This window comes from Amphibalanus amphitrite, unplaced genomic scaffold (genome assembly GCF_019059575.1).
Source record: "Amphibalanus amphitrite isolate SeventyFive unplaced genomic scaffold, NRLGWU_Aamphi_draft 000000F_arrow, whole genome shotgun sequence".
Lineage (NCBI taxonomy): Eukaryota > Metazoa > Arthropoda > Thecostraca > Balanomorpha > Balanidae > Amphibalanus > Amphibalanus amphitrite.
In genome coordinates this window covers 3,268,598-3,287,009 of record NW_024881498.1, presented here as the reverse complement: position 1 = coordinate 3,287,009, position 18,412 = coordinate 3,268,598, and the positions used below count along the sequence as shown (strand labels likewise).

The following is an 18,412-nucleotide window of genomic DNA, read 5'->3' as shown; positions in this document are numbered from 1 at the left end:
ATGATGCTACAATTTATAGGATGATGATATAAATGATGAAGGATAATGATGCAAAACTATAAAAGAGCTCCAAACATTGTCATTTATCAGAAGTTGATGTATTCAAAGTTCAAACATTCAAAGAATATTCCTTATGTCAATGTTGATGAATGAAGTGAATATCCAATTATGAATGCCGTAGTGATGGTCTTTGTTTCTGTACTGTAGGTACTCCCACAATCAAGTATGTTGGCCAAGATGTGATGATGAGATAATATAACACAAATATAGCACTATATCACACATACCCTCTACTTTTTCTTGCCAGTCTTCTGTGTTTTCGCTTTCTTGCCTTTCCCCGCCACTTTTTTGGCATCCTTTACAGTGTCCACTTTCCCAAGCACCTGCAACAAAAATGAGTCTAGTTAAAAAAAAATGAAATTTTTAAGATATAATAGATATAATGGCTATAGTAGATATAATAGATATAATAGATATCAAGATATAATGGTAGCAGTCTTCAAGATAATAATATGCTCAGTCAACCGCATGCAGGAAATAACGACTGGCACGTCAGACAAAAATGATTGGAAGGAATAACATGTTTGACATCTTCATTGTGAAGAAAACCAAAGGACGTTAGGCTGTTCTGAGAACATTTTACTTGAACTGATGGAATTTTAAGCATGAGAGCATAGCATTACACTTTATTTCACATCTCTCTCGCTCTTACACTCCCTCATGATTTACCTTAAAAGACTTTCCATCAGACTGATATGATCTTGCCTTTAGATCATTTTCAGCCTTTTCATTTATTTTCTTTGTGAGAGTCTTCATTACTTTTTGCTGTTGTTGAAGGTTGGCTTTCTTAGCAGGAATGACTGAACCTGAAAATAAATATGAACGTTAAAAAAGAGCTGCCCAAGTGCGGAGTCGACGATTTTCAGTAAATCTGACTCAATCTACCACTCTGACTTCCCAAAATCGACTCCGACTCCGACTCCGACCCGACTCCGGTTATTCCTGCATGAGTAAAATCACAGTGAAACACTCGTCACACTGTCACGGATTGCGATGTCTTTTTCTTTAGCCTGAACGTTTTTTGACACTTAACAAATATTGCATTGCACTGAGGGAACTCACCATACTCTACAAAAGCCCCCAACTCATACGGCCCTCTTCCCGTGCCAAGTCAGCCGGCAGTCCAAGGGGCTCACAGCAGCCTTCGAGGTCTGATCCTGTTGTGAGATGGCCTCAGTTCGGTCTGAGAGGGCCCAAGACCCTCTGAACACAGTCCAGTGTTCGGTGTGGACTGTGGGCCCACATTAGTCCGACCCTAATAACCAGCACGACCTAAAGAATTCCCAGCTCTGATCCAACCCATCCGCGGCAACTGCTTATTTCTTCGATGTCATTGTCAACATGAGCGGTATAACGCCACTGGTCGAAAAAAGGGCGTGAGATATTTCGACTAACAAGCTTCGACTAAAGGCCAATGATTGTCAACTCCGACTCCAGACTACCATTTAAAGGAAGAAAAGCGTATTTCCCACGCTTTTCAGGAGAGCGGTTGTGTTTTGATTTTCTATGTTCATTATGGGACATTCCATTGGCATGCAGGGTGTCTCCTATGTGTATATTGGACGCTTTTTATCCGCCATAACTTTTGAGCGAAACAAGCGGCCGCCCTGCCCTCAAACGCCCGCTCGCTGACCAGGATGGTTCATCGTGCGGCCTCGCGTCAATGGCGCGACAATTGGTCCAGGTCACTATTCAAGCCACTCTTCCGGAGCACGCCGCCACTCTTCCGGAGCACGCCGCCACTCTTCCGGAGCACGCCGCCGCTCCCCATCGCCAAAGAGGACCGAGAGGACGCCGTTTCGGTGCACTAGATGAGGGCGGGCCGCCGGGGCCGCTCGCTCCAGTAAGTGCACCGAATCGGCTGTCTCCACTCCGCGGCGTGCCAGCAGTGCCCGGATAAACGGTGTCCCGCGGCGCTCTGCGCCGTAAGCTGAGAAGACGCTGATGTGCCGGAGCAGGTGCTGCTCCGCTGCCCGGTCTTTGCTAGCTCCCGCCAGCCTCGAACACACCTCTCTGCCGATTTTCGTGGCCCCGGAACTTCCGAACCCGGCCTTGTTTCACGGCACGACACTACATTGCGCTAAGGGTATTGAGGTATTGGGCCGATGATTGATAGAAAACTTGTTACGGAGCGAGCGAAGCGAGCTGAGTCTTTCCCATATAACGGAAAAATCTAAAATCTTAGTATGAGCGTCCGGCCCGGCCGCTTTTGAGAGCCTTATAACTCAGCAACCGCTGAACCGATTTACTTGCGGAAATTTTTGCAGGGTAGCTTGATTCCTTCTACTAAGTATTATACTATTTTCGATGCATGTGATTGTGGATTGTAGGTGACCCCTTATGCACGTGCCACGTGCAAATCGAAGAGGTGCCAGTTTTGTAACAATTGCAATATCTCGGCAGCTACTGGGCCGATTGCGCTGAAACTTTGCATGTAGGTAGGCAACCACTAGGTAATGCAGTTCAATGTCCCACAGTTAAGGTGTAGCTGCACGTGCGCACGTGCAGGGGTCGATTCCAGATCTTGAGAATGGCTGGACCGATTGCGCTCATATTTGGTAACCGGTTAGGGACCAGTTTGTAGGGTGCCGTACAAAAGTAAGTTGGACCCTAACTTGCACGTGCGCACGTGCAGGGTGCCGTTTCCAGATCTCGAGAGCGGCTGGGCCGATTGCGTTCCAATTTGGCACATTGCTAGAGACCGGTTAGTAGGGTACCATGCACAAGTCAGTTGGAGGTACCCCTCACAATTTCGTACGTGCAGGGTTCACTCTTTCGCTCGCTGCCGTTGTCACCCTATACGGCGTTTTACTGGTAATTAATAATTTGCATTAGGCAGAAAAAGGTGCAAATGTTACATCCCAGCCCCGGCTCATTTAAGTGTTTAGGGACCCACCAGCCTATAATCGTTGCCGTTTCGGCCCGGCGAAATAAAACTGGTAAACTACTGGTTATCTTAACCCTATTCCTGGCGGGGGGGGGCCTCAGGAGCCCCCCCCCCCTGAGGTTTTTTGGTTATTTCTCCCAAACGCGTTGAGCTAGGAAGCTCAAATTTTCTGACTTTTCCTAAAAGGCTTCTACGCAACATGTCTGAAAATTTTTAGTTGATCTGACCTCAGGTCAGGTCACCAGAGGCGGTTTGGTGACCCTACCTCAGAAAAGTTTGCAATCACGCCAGAGCTAGAGTTTTTGACCGATCAATTTCTTCTCTTCAGGCTTTAGTTAGGGTACCAGTATGTGCAATTTGTATATCTCGGAATTTTGATATCGGTGACCTAAGGTCAGGTCAGTTTCGCGACCTCCCCATTATAAGTCAATGGGGGAAAAATCAACTCCCTGTTTTTACCACTAAAACGGGTCGGAATGGCCCCATATACCATACATGACTTCATATACGATCAACCTTCACTACCTTGAGGTCTGTTTTGCTGTTGGGCAGCTGTGAGGTCATGTGACGTCATCAAAGGTCACCAAAGGTTTTTGGCCAATAACTCCGTACAGGAACAAGATACAGACGCGTGGATGGTCTCATTGTGTTCAGCTCGTCAAGACGCATCGAATGATATACATGATGACCTCGAGGTCACGTGACCTGAGGTCAACCTTTGACCTTGACCTTGCGAGGTCAACATATATATCATTCGATGCGGATTGACGAGAGGATCACGATGATGCCCTTAGTTTGTTCCTATCTTGACTAATTCGAAAGTTATTCGAGAAAAACTCTCTCCATATCTAGCGCCGCCATTTTGACTTTTTCGACCCCTGTGACGTCATCTTTGACCTGACCTGAAAATGACCTTAGTAAAAATTGTAGATCTTGACCGTGCGTATCCGATGCCGTTTACCGTTTGTCGCTATCTTGCTTCGTTCTCGAGATCTCAGGGGGGGCCGAATCGGCCCCCCCCCCGCCAGTTTCTTGTCCCGGCGGAGCCCGCCAGGAATAGGGTTAAGACAAAATATATATTTTTTTATAAATTTAGTCCGAACCTTTTGATTGGAAGGATTCACAAGGACAGAGCCACCGCTAAGCGAAGCTTGTTGCGGTGACCCTGCCCTCTACCCTCCGATCGCGCAATTCCAGTTCTATGGCAGAATTTAGAGTCCAAAGTTTAACGTGCGCACATAGCCGCGCACGGCCGGTCCCCTCACTGACTTCGCCTGGCTACGGCCTGGCACCAACCGCAACCATACCTGTCAGGAGGCCCATAAATGTCAAGCGCCCGCACTCTACCAACTGAGCTACGGGACCGGCTCAGTTGGGAGTTTTTACCGGGAATATTGGGAGTTTTTACGCTATTATGCAGGTTCAAAAGATGTCGGCTAATGATATCACAATGAATCAAAACGAAGCAAAACCAATATTCGGTATGCAGGCTAAGCAGGTATCTCGTTCACAAGCTTTAGGTATAGAAACAACACCCGCGAGTATTCACATGCAGAATCGTGCAGGTCACGGTACATACATTAGCGTGCGGGTCACGGAGCGCACTGCCTTGTCGGCAGGCCCTGGGTCCCGTGTGGCCCGCTAGCCGCGCTAGTGGCGATACGTTTTAATGAGTCGGGATCGCAACTAATGATGCTTTGATAACTCATTCAGCACAACCAAACACATAGAAACATCTACGAGATGCCAATCTGCAAAGTATGGCAATTTCGACGAGATCTCGTCGGTGCGGGCTTGTTCGGCTGGTGCGGTGCGGTGCGGATTTGGCCTGGTGCAGTGCGGATTTAGTGAAGTGCGGTGCGGAATGGCTCAGTGGGCCTTGGGCTCAGTAACGGACATGACAGACCAGACGAGATAGATGAAGAAAAGCGAGAAAAAACTGTTGGAGCTTTAAAGTTCGACATCACATAGGCAATTCAGTGTGCTGTGCTCTCTGGCCTAAATGAGTGTGCGATGGTCAGGATGGACTGCCAGTGCTTGTGGTGCCATCAATCACGTGGGAAGCCCGCAAGTTCGCACATTGCACTATTACAACACGAAACGCACCGCTCCGATCTGCGAGGCGCTGGCGGTAGAGTGAGAGAGATGAGCACGGCCAATTAGAGGGATTCAAGATTTGTACGGCCGATAGGAGGGCCAGAAAATCACCGCTCGACGGCCGCTTCAATCAGTCAAATGCGAACAATTTATCTGTACGCTCGACGCAGCTAATAAGTTGTGTTGAAAGAATCTGAGTTTGTTGCATTCTGCACTTTGCAGCATTCGTAAACGAGATGTGCTCGGCTCATGTAAGTGTTTATCGGTGTCGCTCGGTGGTAGGTGAGGCGAGATGCGCAAGGCTGATGGCAGGCCTTGAGGACCAGTGACCACCACTTTGCCGCAGCCAAGGACGCGGTCAAATATAGTCGAATCCGCTGTGAATGACTTGCCTATCAGATTTGTGTGTTCGATAGAGCTAATGACCTATGAGAAATGCTGAAAATGCATGCATGCGATGATCCCACTTTTTTCATACCACCGAGAGGGCAGTCTTGTGGCTCATATCAATAATTGAGGTCAGTGCAGCTTTCAACTGGTCACTTGTGTGGGTTCGATGCAATTTTGTGTACTCTCAGCCGGCTTTGGTGCTAATTTTCTGACTCTGTAGTCTATTTGAAGGACTGGTGCAGATTTTAAACTTCGGTCAGTCCGCCTCGTCGACCTGCAAGCCATACTTTCCAGACTGAACGAGATGCCGTTCATGGTAACTAGGCATTAAAACTGAAGCAGCACAAGTAGGCATCAAAACATGCCACATGCTACCTTGACCTATGTTAGTAATTAGTATAACTTACTTTGGCCCCTCTTTGACTTCGATGCTTGGTTCTTATAAGCATTTTGCTGCTTTTTCTTAGAAGCCCCTGCCTTCTTCAGCTTGAACTTTCCCTGAGCCATTTAAATTAACTTAGTTAAAATACAGCCATGAGCAGCGCCTCGTCGGCCTCTTCGCATTCGCGTCAGTGTCATGTCAGCACATGTGCACCTATGCGTTGCAAGCCAAATAAAAGTATTCATTTTTAGAAGTTACGATCACATTATCAGGTTTTAGAACAAAACAACAAATAAAAAGTGTTCATTGATTCACGGTCGTCAAGTTAGATGTAAGTGAATCCTAATCTATAATCTAAGATTCGGAATCAGGTGAGCCCCTACGATTTGGACCAAACTTGGTCAGTGGATAGTACGTAACGTCCTGATTACGATGCACCCAAAATCTAAGCTTGGCCCGCCATATTTACGAAGTTACGGATGTTTCAATTTCAAGGTCATTCGGGAGAGCCCCTGCGATTTCCGTCAAAATTTGTGTACGGAAACTCTAGATGCTCCTCATTACGAATATCACAAAATTTAAGCTCGGCCCGCCATATTTACGAAGTTACGGAGGTTTGAATTTCAAGGTCATTTGGGTGAGCCCCTGCGATTTCCGTCAAAATTGGTATACGGACATATTACATCCTCCTCATTACAAATATCATAAAAGTTAAGCTCGGCCCGCCATATTTTTCAAGTTACGGAGTCGCAAAGTTACGGAATTTCAAGGTCATTCGGAGAGCCCCTCCGATTTTCGTCAAAATTTGTATGCGGACACATTACATGCTCCTCATTACGAATATCGTAAAAGCTAAGCTCGGCCCGCACTATTTCAAAAGTTATTGACGTTTGAAACTCACTGAAATTCAAACATCTCTAACTTTTGAAATAGTGCGGGCCGAGCTTAGCTTTTACGATATTCGTGATGAAGAGCATGTAGTGTGTCCGCATACAAATTTTGACGAAAATCGGAGGGGCTCTCCGAATGACCTTGAAATTCCGTAACTTTGTGACTCCGTAACTTGAAAAATATGGCGGGCCGAGCTTAACTTTTATGATATTTGTAATGAGGAGGATGTAATATGTCCGTATACCAATTTTGACGGAAATCGCAGGGGCTCACCCAAATGACCTTGAAATTCAAACCTCCGTAACTTCGTAAATATGGCGGGCCGAGCTTAAATTTTGTGATATTCGTAATGAGGAGCATCTAGAGTGTCCGTACACAAATTTTGACGGAAATCGCAGGGGCTCTCCCGAATGACCTTGAAATTGAAACATCCGTAACTTCGTAAATATGGCGGGCCGAGCTTAGATTTTGGGTGCATCGTAATCAGGACGTTACGTACTATCCACTGACCAAGTTTGGTCCAAATCGTAGGGGCTCACCTGATTCCGAATCTTAGATTATAGATTAGGATTCACTTACATCTAACTTGACGACCGTCATTGATTCTGCTTCCTAGCAACTTGCTCGTAAATGAGCAGAATATTTAGTATTGAACAGTTTTACAGAAGGTAAATAGCACCAGTTGCGCTACAATCGTCTTGTTACCGATACTTATATGCAAGGTCTTTTTTGCTTTGTTTTTTATGTCAGTTTTCATATAATTTGCAAAGGATCTAAATCTAATATTTAAATAAAACATTTTGTCATAGAAATATGTTTCAAGTAAAGTAACAAGCTATTATATGAGCTGTGGGCAAAATAATCCGCTAGGTGTCAGATACATGAGTTGTGTAAGTGTGTAGTTTTACACACGATTATAGGAAACTGAAATTTATCAGCGATTTTCACATTACACCGCACACGAGTCTTTTTGGGCACGGCGCAAGGAGGGAAGAGACTTGAACAAGATATATACCGTGTCTTAAGACGAGAGCCTGTATTGATATCCGGCATTGGACGGTTGTGACTGATTTGGAGTGGAATAACCCATTGGACTGAGGTTTTCGCATACATAACAATAATCGATGGCAACGTCCGTAGTGAACAACCTTTCAAGACTTGTTTTTCGTCGAGGGCTATTGCAGCAGCCATGGGTAGCCAGGCAAGTGTTTTCCGAATAATTCTTACAGCTAAAATCAAAATGATACCAATGAGATAAGTACATGTTTAATACCTTAATAGTACCTAGGTATATCAATTGTTTGACAAACATGATTTATGATGGTGATGCTTCCGTCATCAAGAGTTTTACTGTGGTTGCTTGGTGTCTGCAGGTATCCATTGTGCAGTGCGGCACCTCAGTCATCTGCGTCAGATGCCAGCTCATCACCTCCCACACCACCACCAGCTGCAGAAGCGGAGGCAGCAGCAGCAGCAGCTGGTCCACCTGCCGAGGAGCTGCAGAAACAGATTGAGGAGCTGAAGCTGCAAGTCCAGGACCTGGATGTGAGCTCCCGAAATGTCTCCCCTGCTCTTCCCTTTCTCTTCCAGCTTCCTAAGCAACTAATTGTATTCTAAGTGAAATTAATTAATTTTGTGCAAACATGCATGGTACCTGCCTATGTTTTGGCTGGGATCAGAACCCAGTGCATGTAGGTTCAGAAAGTAATAGTTACATTTTACTTTTGAAATAATCAGCCATGGCTAAGATGATTTTGATGAACAGAAACAGTAATTATAATGGTTCTGCAACATTTCAGTTAATTGGCTTTAGTTGGTTATCCCAAGGCTTCAAGGAGTAATGATGGACTGGAGCACCCGTCAATATCCTTCAAGTATCATAGCTGTGTCATTATTATCATATTAACTCAAATTGGAAACTTATTGCATAGAAAGCCTTGCCTCACCCAACCAAATACCCAGTAAACATGCCGACGTCGGCCCGACGTCGGGGTGACGTCGGCAACTCGGCATCGGCATGCCGACGTCGGCCCGACGTCAGTCCAACCTCGGCACGACGTCGGCTGGATGTCGGATATGCCCGCATGTTCCGACGTCCAGCCGAGGTCCAGCCGACGTCGGGCCGATGTCGGACCGAGATCAATTGCTGAGGTCCAGCCGACGTCGGGCTGACGTCGGAGCGACGTCGGACCGCTGTTTTGACCGTTAAAATAATATAAAATACATGTTTCATGTTTCATAAAGAGCTTCTGTATTCAAAATATCCTCAGGAAACTCAAATCTTCCTCCACTCCGCAACCCCCTGATCCGGACTGGACGGGAAACTTTATCCCATTTGGGATTGCCCGTAAGCCGAGCTCGCCCGTAGCCGGGTGCGGTGAGTGCTTGGGGGCTGCTCGGCCTATTCTTTGGTCAGGCTCAGCCCCGGCAACTCACCAGGGCCGGGCCCAGTTCATATAGAAAGGCCAGTCGGCAAGTGTCACTTTGCCAAAGTGCCACTTATCAAAGGGACACTTTGGGAAACGTTGGTGCAGGTGTGTAAGAGTGGCTATATGAATTCATTGTGGGGTCGCCCTTTCCAATAAGTGTCACGTAACAGCAATGGGACCAGGGACTCTATATGAACTGGACCCAGGGTGCTCGCCAAGAAGACCAATGTATCCATCCTATGATCCTTCCGGCTCTGAAATGGTCTTGTCAGACCGAAAGGGCATAACCCAACAAAACAAACCAAAATTGTTAGCTGGCTGCGTGGTGTAGTGGTTAGCGCACTAACCTCGCGCTCGGATGACACGGGGTCCGAATCCCATCGCCGGATGATGCTTTTGGCGTGTTGTCCCAGTAAACATGCCGACGTCGGCGACTGGGGGGCTCGAATCCCGCCGCCGCTTGATATTTTTGGCGCGTTGTCCCAATAAACATGCCGACGTCGGCCCCGTCGGTCCAACGACAAACGATCTCGTCAACCTCGGCAAACGATCTCGGCCCGACGTCGGCTGGACTTTGGCTGGACGTCGGAACATGCGGGCATATCCGACGTCCAGCCGATGTCGGGCCGAGGTTGAACCGACGTTGGGCCGACGTCGGGCCGAGCCTCGGCCCGACGTCGGGCCGACGTCGTCATGTTTACTGGGTACCTATGTATATGCCATTCTTTTTAAACCTGCTTAACCCTTGCCCATATAGGGGAGGGGTCAAATGGCCCCCCTCGGTTTTTCGCGAATAACTCGTGTAAAAAGAGGCGGGTTGCGACGAAATTCTTAGTATCTTCGCATTAATCAATTTTACAACTACCCTGAAAGTTTCATGACCCTGACCCTAATGACCTTTGACCTGTGACCTACAGGGTGGGGCAGCATAATCGGGAATGCTTTTTGGGCTCTGGTCATGAGTAGGCATGGCATTATTTTGATAAATTATATCATGGCAATGAAACGCCCAAAAGTTGTGCATCATCTGACATGACTACATCCATGAGCATGCAACTTCCTGGAAAAGAGCAGCAAAATAGTTCGACGGTGCTCCAAGTGCTTTGCGCGCGCCCATAGACACTAATGTTAAACGAGTAAAACAAAAACATTTTGTTTAAAACAATGCCATTCCACGTAAAGGTTGCTGGACAGGTCAACGTGTTATCACGGACGATAAGGATTGTGTGGGGATACTTAGGACAAAAAGTTAACGTAATCGTCGTAAAATAACTCTTAGCAGAGGACATACAAGATGACTCACTTGAATATAAGGAAGAAGCTCTTGAGCATATTAAAAAGAAACAATGTTCAAAACTTCAGCGACCAAAAATCTTATCACCGACTGGAATACGATAAAAAAGAATGGCATGCCATATAGGGGATTGTATCGAGAATATTGCAGCGGTCATGCAAAGTAAACATCCTGTTGAGGTGATGGACCTATGGGTGGTCTTCAAGGGAGGTGCACGTGGTGCACCCTACTTCATCGAGCCCGGATAAAACGAGCACCTCTGGTAAATACATCCACACTCTGGCAGACTCACGTGGAGTCGTCGGAAGAGAGGATCACTGACGGTCCAGATCACGTCTTACGAGGACTCTGTCCGTGCTGGTACTGCAGTGAGGACGACATGTTATTGTGTAGGGCACCTCCACCTGAGATGAACCAAAAACTTCTGGTCCTTCAACTCCGCCGATTTAAATCCGACCAAATTATTTATATGGAGCATTTTTTGGTAGAAGTTTAATGAACAACTTATCATCAGTAAAAACGGTCTTCAGTGCAAGGTACGAAGCTGATGGGCGATCATGGACAAGCAGGAGGCTGCACGTGCATGCGCGTGCTTTTGGACCCGCCTTGAGAAGGTCATCGACGCGAAGGGCGGTCAAATAGGATGAGGGATAGGTAAAAGGTGACCGATTGATGGGATGTTGTTAAAATAGTGCTTGGAGCTATATTTTTAAATTCATGACCAAATAATCCCGTTTGATATTTATTCCCGATTATGCTGCCCCACCCTGTACTTCTCGAGACCATGTTTGGCCGGAATCGTGATTCGGCGTATGTTGGCGCATTAGCCGCGCGTTTCAGTCTTTTCGTGGTTTTAAGCGTCCAAACATGGTAAATGATGTTGCTCCCATGCATTAGGGTGTGTGTCAAGGTCTACTGAAGGTCAGGTCAGGCCACTGATCTTTGATAATAATTGATGACCTTGGCTCGCTTTTTTGAGTTTTTTCATGTTTCTAGGCTAGTTTTTGAAGCTGAATTAGAATTTTAGCAACCATTTGAACATTTACGAAGTAGTTTCGGTGCCTTCGTAACATGTTACGAAGCTGCCAGAGGCGGTTGACACCTACTACGAATACCCGGCAAAACGCCTACTAGTAAGCGTTTCAGGTTAGGCACTTGTAGGTGGTCAGGTCAGGTCAGGCCAACCAGCTGGTTGACCTGACCTGACCTGACCCGACCTGGCCTAAATGTATGAAGACATCATCCGTGAGCAAAACTACCATGATATTTGTGACCAGCACCCCGAAAAAAACCATAGCAGCCACACTTAACGACGTTCTAACAGGTCCCAATTTTCCCGACTTTTGGGTCATTGACCTGACCTAGAAGGTCAACCAATGACATAGGACCTTAAATTGGGTATCATCGGCTTCTTCTCGTCACGGACAACACGCTCGTTTTTTTTCCGTGAAGCTCTAGCTCGATCAGGGGCGAAACGGCAAGGTGGGTTCAACGGACCCACCTTGCATCCCCCCTCCTCCCCCCCACTTATACATTCACGGCTGGAAAAACACCAATACGGGCGAGGGTTAATCAATGTATAGTGTATACCTTGAACCTTATACATACCTACCTCTGGTATTTAACCCTATTAGTGGCAGGGGGGGGGGTGTTTTTATCCACCCCTCAGGTTTTTCGGGAATATCTCCGAAACCGCTGAAGCTACGATGCTGAAATTTTCTGACTTTTCCTAAAACTAAATTGGGCACATTCCCTGAAAATTTCAAGTTCATAACTTTACCAGGGGCGGCTCCAGAGCACTGGGAATTGGGGGTCCTATTCGTGAAGCGAGTCATTTGGGCGAAGATCACGATGCTGCACCAGTTTTACGAACAGTGAATGAAAGGTATCATGTGATAACATATACAAAGTTATTCACTGGCGGATCCAGACTTGCGTTTTGGGGGGGGCCAACTCATGCAGGAGCCAAACCTAGGGTACCCCCAAATCCTGTTTTCTCATCGGATTTAGGCCACTTATTTTTCGTCACAGCCCTGACACTATGAATATTTTTTTTTTAACTAAAAATAAAAATATATAAATGGTAGCCCACCCGACCCATGCCTTTATATTACTTTGTAAACACTTACCATTGCTTTTGTCGACCAGTTAACCCGCTTCGAGTCAGTGCTTGGGTCCCTTTGCGGGCCGGGAGGTGGTAAAACGGGAGGTGGTCTAACTCGGCTCCTGGGCCAGGCACTGATTGAACTGTGCTTCATTATCGCTTGGGGGAGGGGGCAAACGGGCCACTTTAGGCCTCTGGGAAGGGGGCATGGCCCTAAATGCCCCCTCCCTGGATCCGCCAGTGTAAGAGACCATTGGAGCTGCAGTTGAGTACCTCAGACGTCAGGGTACGTCCTCAGATGTATAGGACTCGCATGGAGACCTCTTATGCTATAGTGGACTGAAAGGACCCAAAGGAGCCTGTCTAGGGCTCCCGGAGATAGACGTGGGCCCTCAGAAGCCCGCCAGAGCCCCCAATGAGGGATAAGTGAGGGATACCAAGTGCCTGCAATTGCATATTGCATAAGCCATAACGCCATTACAAATCAATATAATATGTACCAGTGGCAGATCCAAGGGGGGCCACATGGGTCATGACCCCCCTTGGTGCCCGGGGGCACCACAGGCCTGTCAGGGGCACCACCGGCCTAGCAGGGGCACCACCAGCCCGCCAGGGGCACCACAGGCCTAACAAGGGCACCACGGGCCTGTGAGGGGCCCCCACAGGCTTGTCAGGGGCACTCCAGGTCTGTCAGGGACACCAGAGACCTGCCAGGGGCGCCGCCGGCCTCGCAGGGGCACCATGGGCCTGTCAGGGGCACCACAGTCCTGTCAGGGCCCAGGGGCACCAGCGGCCTAGCAGGGGCACCACAGGCCTGCCAGGGGCACCACCGGTCTAGCAGGGGCACCACCGGCCTCGCAGGGGCACCATGGGCCTGTCAGGGGCCCCACCGACCTCGCAGGGGTACCACCGGCCTCGCAGGAATCACGGCATCACGCAGGGGCACCTTGGGCCTGTCGGGGGCATCACGGGCCTGTTGGGGGCACTTTAGGCTTGTCAGGGGCACCACAGTCCTGCCAGGTCCCAGGGGCATCAGCAGCCTAGCAGGGGCACCCTAGGCCCGCCAGAGGCACCACAGGCCTGCCAGGGTCCAGGGGCACCACAGACCTACCAAGGGCACCACGGGTCTGTCAGAGGCACCTCAGGCTCCCGTGCCCCCCCCCCCCCCCGGATCCGCCAGTGATGCCACACCACGCGAAACACCGCAAACTCCCAGCTACCACGCCTTAAACACGTGCCAACAAGTCTTTTTTGAAGGTCGACTCCACTCGCGCAACTTTTGACTGACCCTCACTGCTACCATATTGCTTCCATATACTGCTGTGGAAAGCTTTACTTCACCAAGTGGCTAAAAACCTCCATCAAGGTATATTTTCTTAGCAATTTTTCTTACGTTTTGGGGGGGGCCAAACAGGCCACTTTAGGCCTTTGGGGGGGGCCATGGCCCCCGTGGCCCCCCCCCCTGGATCCGCCAGTGAAGTTATTGTGCATCCTCTTTTGACACGTTTTTGCTATAATAGGCGGATCCAGGCGTCCAAAAAGGGGGGTTATTTTTTACCTCCCAACATAGGTGCCCTGACACCGCCTATGCATGACCAATGCAATTTTAGTCGTTCTCTCATAAGAAAATTGTAACATAACAAGACCATTGCCACCCTTTTTAGAAACAGTACCAACAAAAACCTTATTTACTATACTTTTTGTGTACCCCCAATCTCAATGATCTGTATCCGCCTATGATTTTTGAAAATGCATATTTTTAGGATCCATGTGAATTCCTGGTTCATTCTCTATCGATCGGCAAAAGTTGCGTTAAGATTGGTTCAGAAACCTGGCCGTGATAAACAGTCTAAAATGTATCTGCAATTTGCCCGTTTTTACCCCCTCTACCCCCCTATTGACATTTTTTAATTTTATTTTTTTTAGAAATGTAGATCTCGTTGAGCCAAATCGAATGCCGTTTGAATTTTGAAAATCGGCCGGTTAGATCTCGAGATATCAAGGGGGGGTCGTAAACAGCCCCCCCCCCCTGCCACTAATATGGGGTAGCCAGGAGCCTGCCACTAATAGGGTTAAGGTTTAATTTGTAGCATAATTAAGTCAGATGATGTGGCCTGTCCATCCACATGTAAAGAATATTGGTTGGCATCACCAGATATGGATGCCTGAGTTGTAGTCAGCTGGGATGCAATGCTGAAGCTCGAACATATTTGACCTGAGCAGTGAGCACTCTTATAAAAACTGTCATGTGGTGAAGATGCCCCAAATAGGCTGCTCAAGCTCAGAAAGCTTTTTAAAGCAAATGTTATGCTTTGCTGTCACCCAACCTTTCAGTTTGCTGCGCTTGATTTATCGAAACTATCGTGGGGGTTGTCTACTACGAGGAGGGAAAAATGTGCTGCGGCACAATAAGTTAGCTGCAATGTCACCTTATGAATAAATGTTGATCGGTTACAGCAATTATGTAGTGGTAAGAAAGAATAAGTATTAAAGCTTTACGCTGTGATTTTGCTATAGAAAATCTCTACAAACTAAATTATTGTGCCTCATGTGTTTGAAATTGATATTTTTATCCTCATCCTTCCAGCCTCTTCCTTCATTGCTATGGTATTTCGATATCCCTCGATCATTGCGTTACAAGGTCACATTTCGCGCTGCTGAGCAAAGGGTTGTAAATGTGTATGGCTAAAAATGCATTACCTATATCATTGACTGAGTAACAGCGCAGGTGCTCTTAAAAACAATCAATCAACTTTGACACGCTGTTGTTACAGGACAAATATAAGCGCTCACTCGCTGACCGGGAAAACGTACGCACACGTTTAGAAAAGCAGGTCAAAGACGGCAAGCTCTTTGGCATTCAGTCGTTCTGCAAAGACCTGTTAGATGTAAGTAAACATATCGTGTATTCATTTTTGTAAAGTTATGATCGTTTTCATCCATGTTTGTGGCGTTAACATTTCCAGTCATACAAGTGGTTAATAGAACTGTAACTAATTGGATAAATCAAATGATCCAATCATCTATTTGATGACAAGTGAACATTTAGGAAACAATTTCTGTAGAAACTACTCTGTTGTTATTCTGGCTTTGTTTAACTGGCTATGTACTCCAGCTCAAAGGCTATTCCGGGACACTGGGGTTATTTGTTTGTGTATGTACGCGCTGCTCGTGTTCACTGTGGGTCTCAGTGAGGTGAGATGTATGGGGCAGTACCGCTGTGTGACCAGGTGGCAGACATTCTCGGTAAGGTACAGTGAGATGGGATGCGTGGGGCAGTACCGCTAACCAGACGCCCGTTGTGTGACCAGGTGGCAGACATTCTCGGAAAGGTACAGTGAGATGGGATGTGGGGCAGTACCGCTAACCAGACGCCCGTTGTGTGACTAGGTGGCAGACATTCTCGGTAAGGTGCAGTGAGGTGGGATGCGTGGGGCAGTACCGCTAACCAGACGCCCGTTGTGTGACTAGGTGGCAGACATTCTCGGTAAGGTACAGTGAGGTGGGATGCGTGGGGCAGTACCGCTAACCAGACGCCCGTTGTGTGACTAGGTGGCAGACATTCTCGGTAAGGTACAGTGAGGTGGGATGCGTGGGGCAGTACCGCTAACCAGACGCCCGTTGTGTGACTAGGTGGCAGACATTCTCGGTAAGGTACAGTGAGGTGGGATGCGTGGGGCAGTACCGCTAACCAGACGCCCGTTGTGTGACTAGGTGGCAGACATTCTCGGAAAGGTACAGTGAGATGGGATGTGGGGCAGTACCGCTGACCGGACACCCGCTGTGTGACCAGGTGGCGGACATTCTCGGTAAGGCCACGGAGAGTGTGCCGCCAGAAGAAATCAGCGAGAGCAACCCGCACCTCAAGAGCCTCTACGAGGGCCTCAAGATGACCGAGGCGCAGCTCATTACCGTGAGTGACTGGAAACCAGCTGCACTGCCGGCTTCTAGTACTGCTACTTACAGTAAATACAGAGATGCGGTACCTGAGTTCTGCCGATTCCTACCCTCATAACGAACCAACAGCAATTAGCACTTTGACAAAGGCTACTGGCAGTACTGTTTGCGCGGGTAGGACTCGGTATGGGCTAGGAGCCGTGGCGTGTTGCGGTCTTTGGAGCTCATTTCCCATCCCCAGACCCATACCAGCTATTACCATGCTGTTCTCGTGCATGGGTTCCGATTTTACGTTAAGTTGTATTTTAGTCAAGTTGATCGGTGCGTTTTCCACTTTGTAAGTCATGACTCCCAGGGACAGATACCAAACAAAATGATGTTCTGGTAAACAGATATGAGAACTGTTTTTTAATTTGTCACAGCAAGATATGAGAACATGCTTTCATCCTGCCTTTTTTCATTCCAAATAGTTCCCTCGAATCAGAGGCCCTCGCCTAACACAGTGACCTGCTGACCTGCCCCTGACCTGTTAACCCGCTGACCTGCCCCTGACCTGCTAACCCGCTGACCTTTCTCGGCGCCCCGCTCCGTCCAGGTGTTCCGGCGTCACGGCGTGGTGCCCATCAACCCGGTGGGTGAGAAGTTCGACCCGCACCAGCATGAGGCGCTCTTCCAGCAGGAGGTAGAGGGTGTCCAGTCGGGCCACGTGGCAGTGGTCACCAAGATTGGCTACAAGCTGCACGAGCGCACCATTCGGCCGGCGCTGGTCGGTGTGGCCAAGTAGCATGGGCCAGGAGCTGGCGACCGTGCGGGGCCGGCAGTGCGGGGCGGGTGCCTGCTGCGTGCCGGCCAGCCCCGTATACGAGGGTGCACGGGTGCACGGAGGGAGTGGGAGTTTTGGGGCCGACTGCTGAGGGGCTCGGGCGAGTCACTCCGACTGCCGGGTGGGCCCACACTGAGCGAGGTGAGGTGTGGAGGAGAGTGCCTGTATGAGCGTGGAACCAGCCCAGCTGCCGTGGGTGTCAGCTGGGTTTTACCGGCCGCTCCCGGGGGATCTGTTATTCGGCGGCGGGGCTGTTCTGGACCGCTGTTACGACCTGTCCTAGGGCCGCTGAGCCGGACCTACCCGAGGCCCGCTGAGCAGGACCTGCCTTAGGGCAGCGGTTCTGGAGCGCTGTTTGTATCTGTCCTAGGGCCGCTGGGCGATAGTCAGCATCTGAGGATGGTTGCGGTTCAGACGTATGTGGGCGCGTTGGGATGATGTGCATAAGCGGACATGGTGTGGATGGACGTGTGAACGTGGCGTGGGTAGAGGCGTCGTACAATGCAACTGCTGCACTGACTGGGATTATATTATCGACCCAGTCGCGGTGATAGGCGGCTGCCGTGTGAATGATTAGGGCTCGCAGGTGTTCTCATTGTTTTTGGAGAATTGCGAGCTAGCTGTAATCCGAATACACCATATTATTTTCCAGGAAGGTTTCTTATCAATTCAGGATGACTTGCTTATTGTATTACAAACCTCGTTCAAAGAATTTTATTTAATTTTGGTTTCTTGAATTTGATTTTGTATTTTTAAATTTGGCATCCAGTCATTGGCCGCTCCCCATGGGTTTCGGAGTGAATATTTTTTTTTTATACCGAAGGCTATTCCTTGAAATCAGAAACGCTCGTACTTCATTAAATCTTATTGACTTCAGAGAACGTAAATGGCAAGTTAATGGCATTGCAGCATTAGCATTTCCTGAAACAGCTTACGGCTTATGGTACATACGTGATGATATGCGCGAAGTGTGAACTTTGCCACTAGTGGAGGTCCGAAACAAAGATTCCGCTAAATATGGAGGCTGATGGACGTTTGATCATCAGATCAATTGGTAATGCCATGCTCGGACGCTCTCCCATCCGCCACATCTGCTCCGATGTTCCTCGGCCGGCCGCTCCGCCCCCGGGCGTTGAGTGCCCCTCTCCTCCCCCCTCC

General features: G+C 48.4%; 1 protein-coding gene and 1 long non-coding RNA gene across 3 annotated transcripts; one reads left to right on the top strand and one right to left on the bottom strand.

Annotated features, from left to right (window-relative positions):
- Positions 1 to 81: 81 nt before the first annotated feature.
- LOC122372459 lies at positions 82 to 6,144 on the bottom strand. Its single transcript, XR_006254899.1, has 3 exons — positions 5,842 to 6,144; positions 730 to 866; positions 82 to 383 (listed from the first exon to the last, which is right to left on the bottom strand). It is a non-coding gene; the product is annotated as an uncharacterized LOC122372459 (long non-coding RNA).
- A 1,266-nt stretch (positions 6,145 to 7,410) lies between these two features.
- LOC122370027 (grpE protein homolog, mitochondrial-like) lies at positions 7,411 to 17,903 on the top strand. Of its 2 annotated transcripts, none has more exons than XM_043346473.1 (6): positions 7,411 to 7,429; positions 7,829 to 7,908; positions 8,081 to 8,252; positions 15,309 to 15,422; positions 16,328 to 16,447; positions 17,027 to 17,903. In XM_043346473.1, exons 2-6 carry the CDS (start codon positions 7,832 to 7,834, stop codon positions 17,213 to 17,215), a joined length of 672 nt encoding a protein of 223 aa, XP_043202408.1. In that variant the 5' UTR covers positions 7,411 to 7,429; positions 7,829 to 7,831; the 3' UTR covers positions 17,216 to 17,903. The 2 variants fall into 2 exon arrangements, with proteins under 2 accessions (XP_043202408.1, XP_043201583.1); XM_043345648.1 differs by lacking the exon at positions 7,411 to 7,429 and adding an exon at positions 7,655 to 7,667.
- The last annotated feature ends 509 nt before the right edge of the window (positions 17,904 to 18,412 follow it).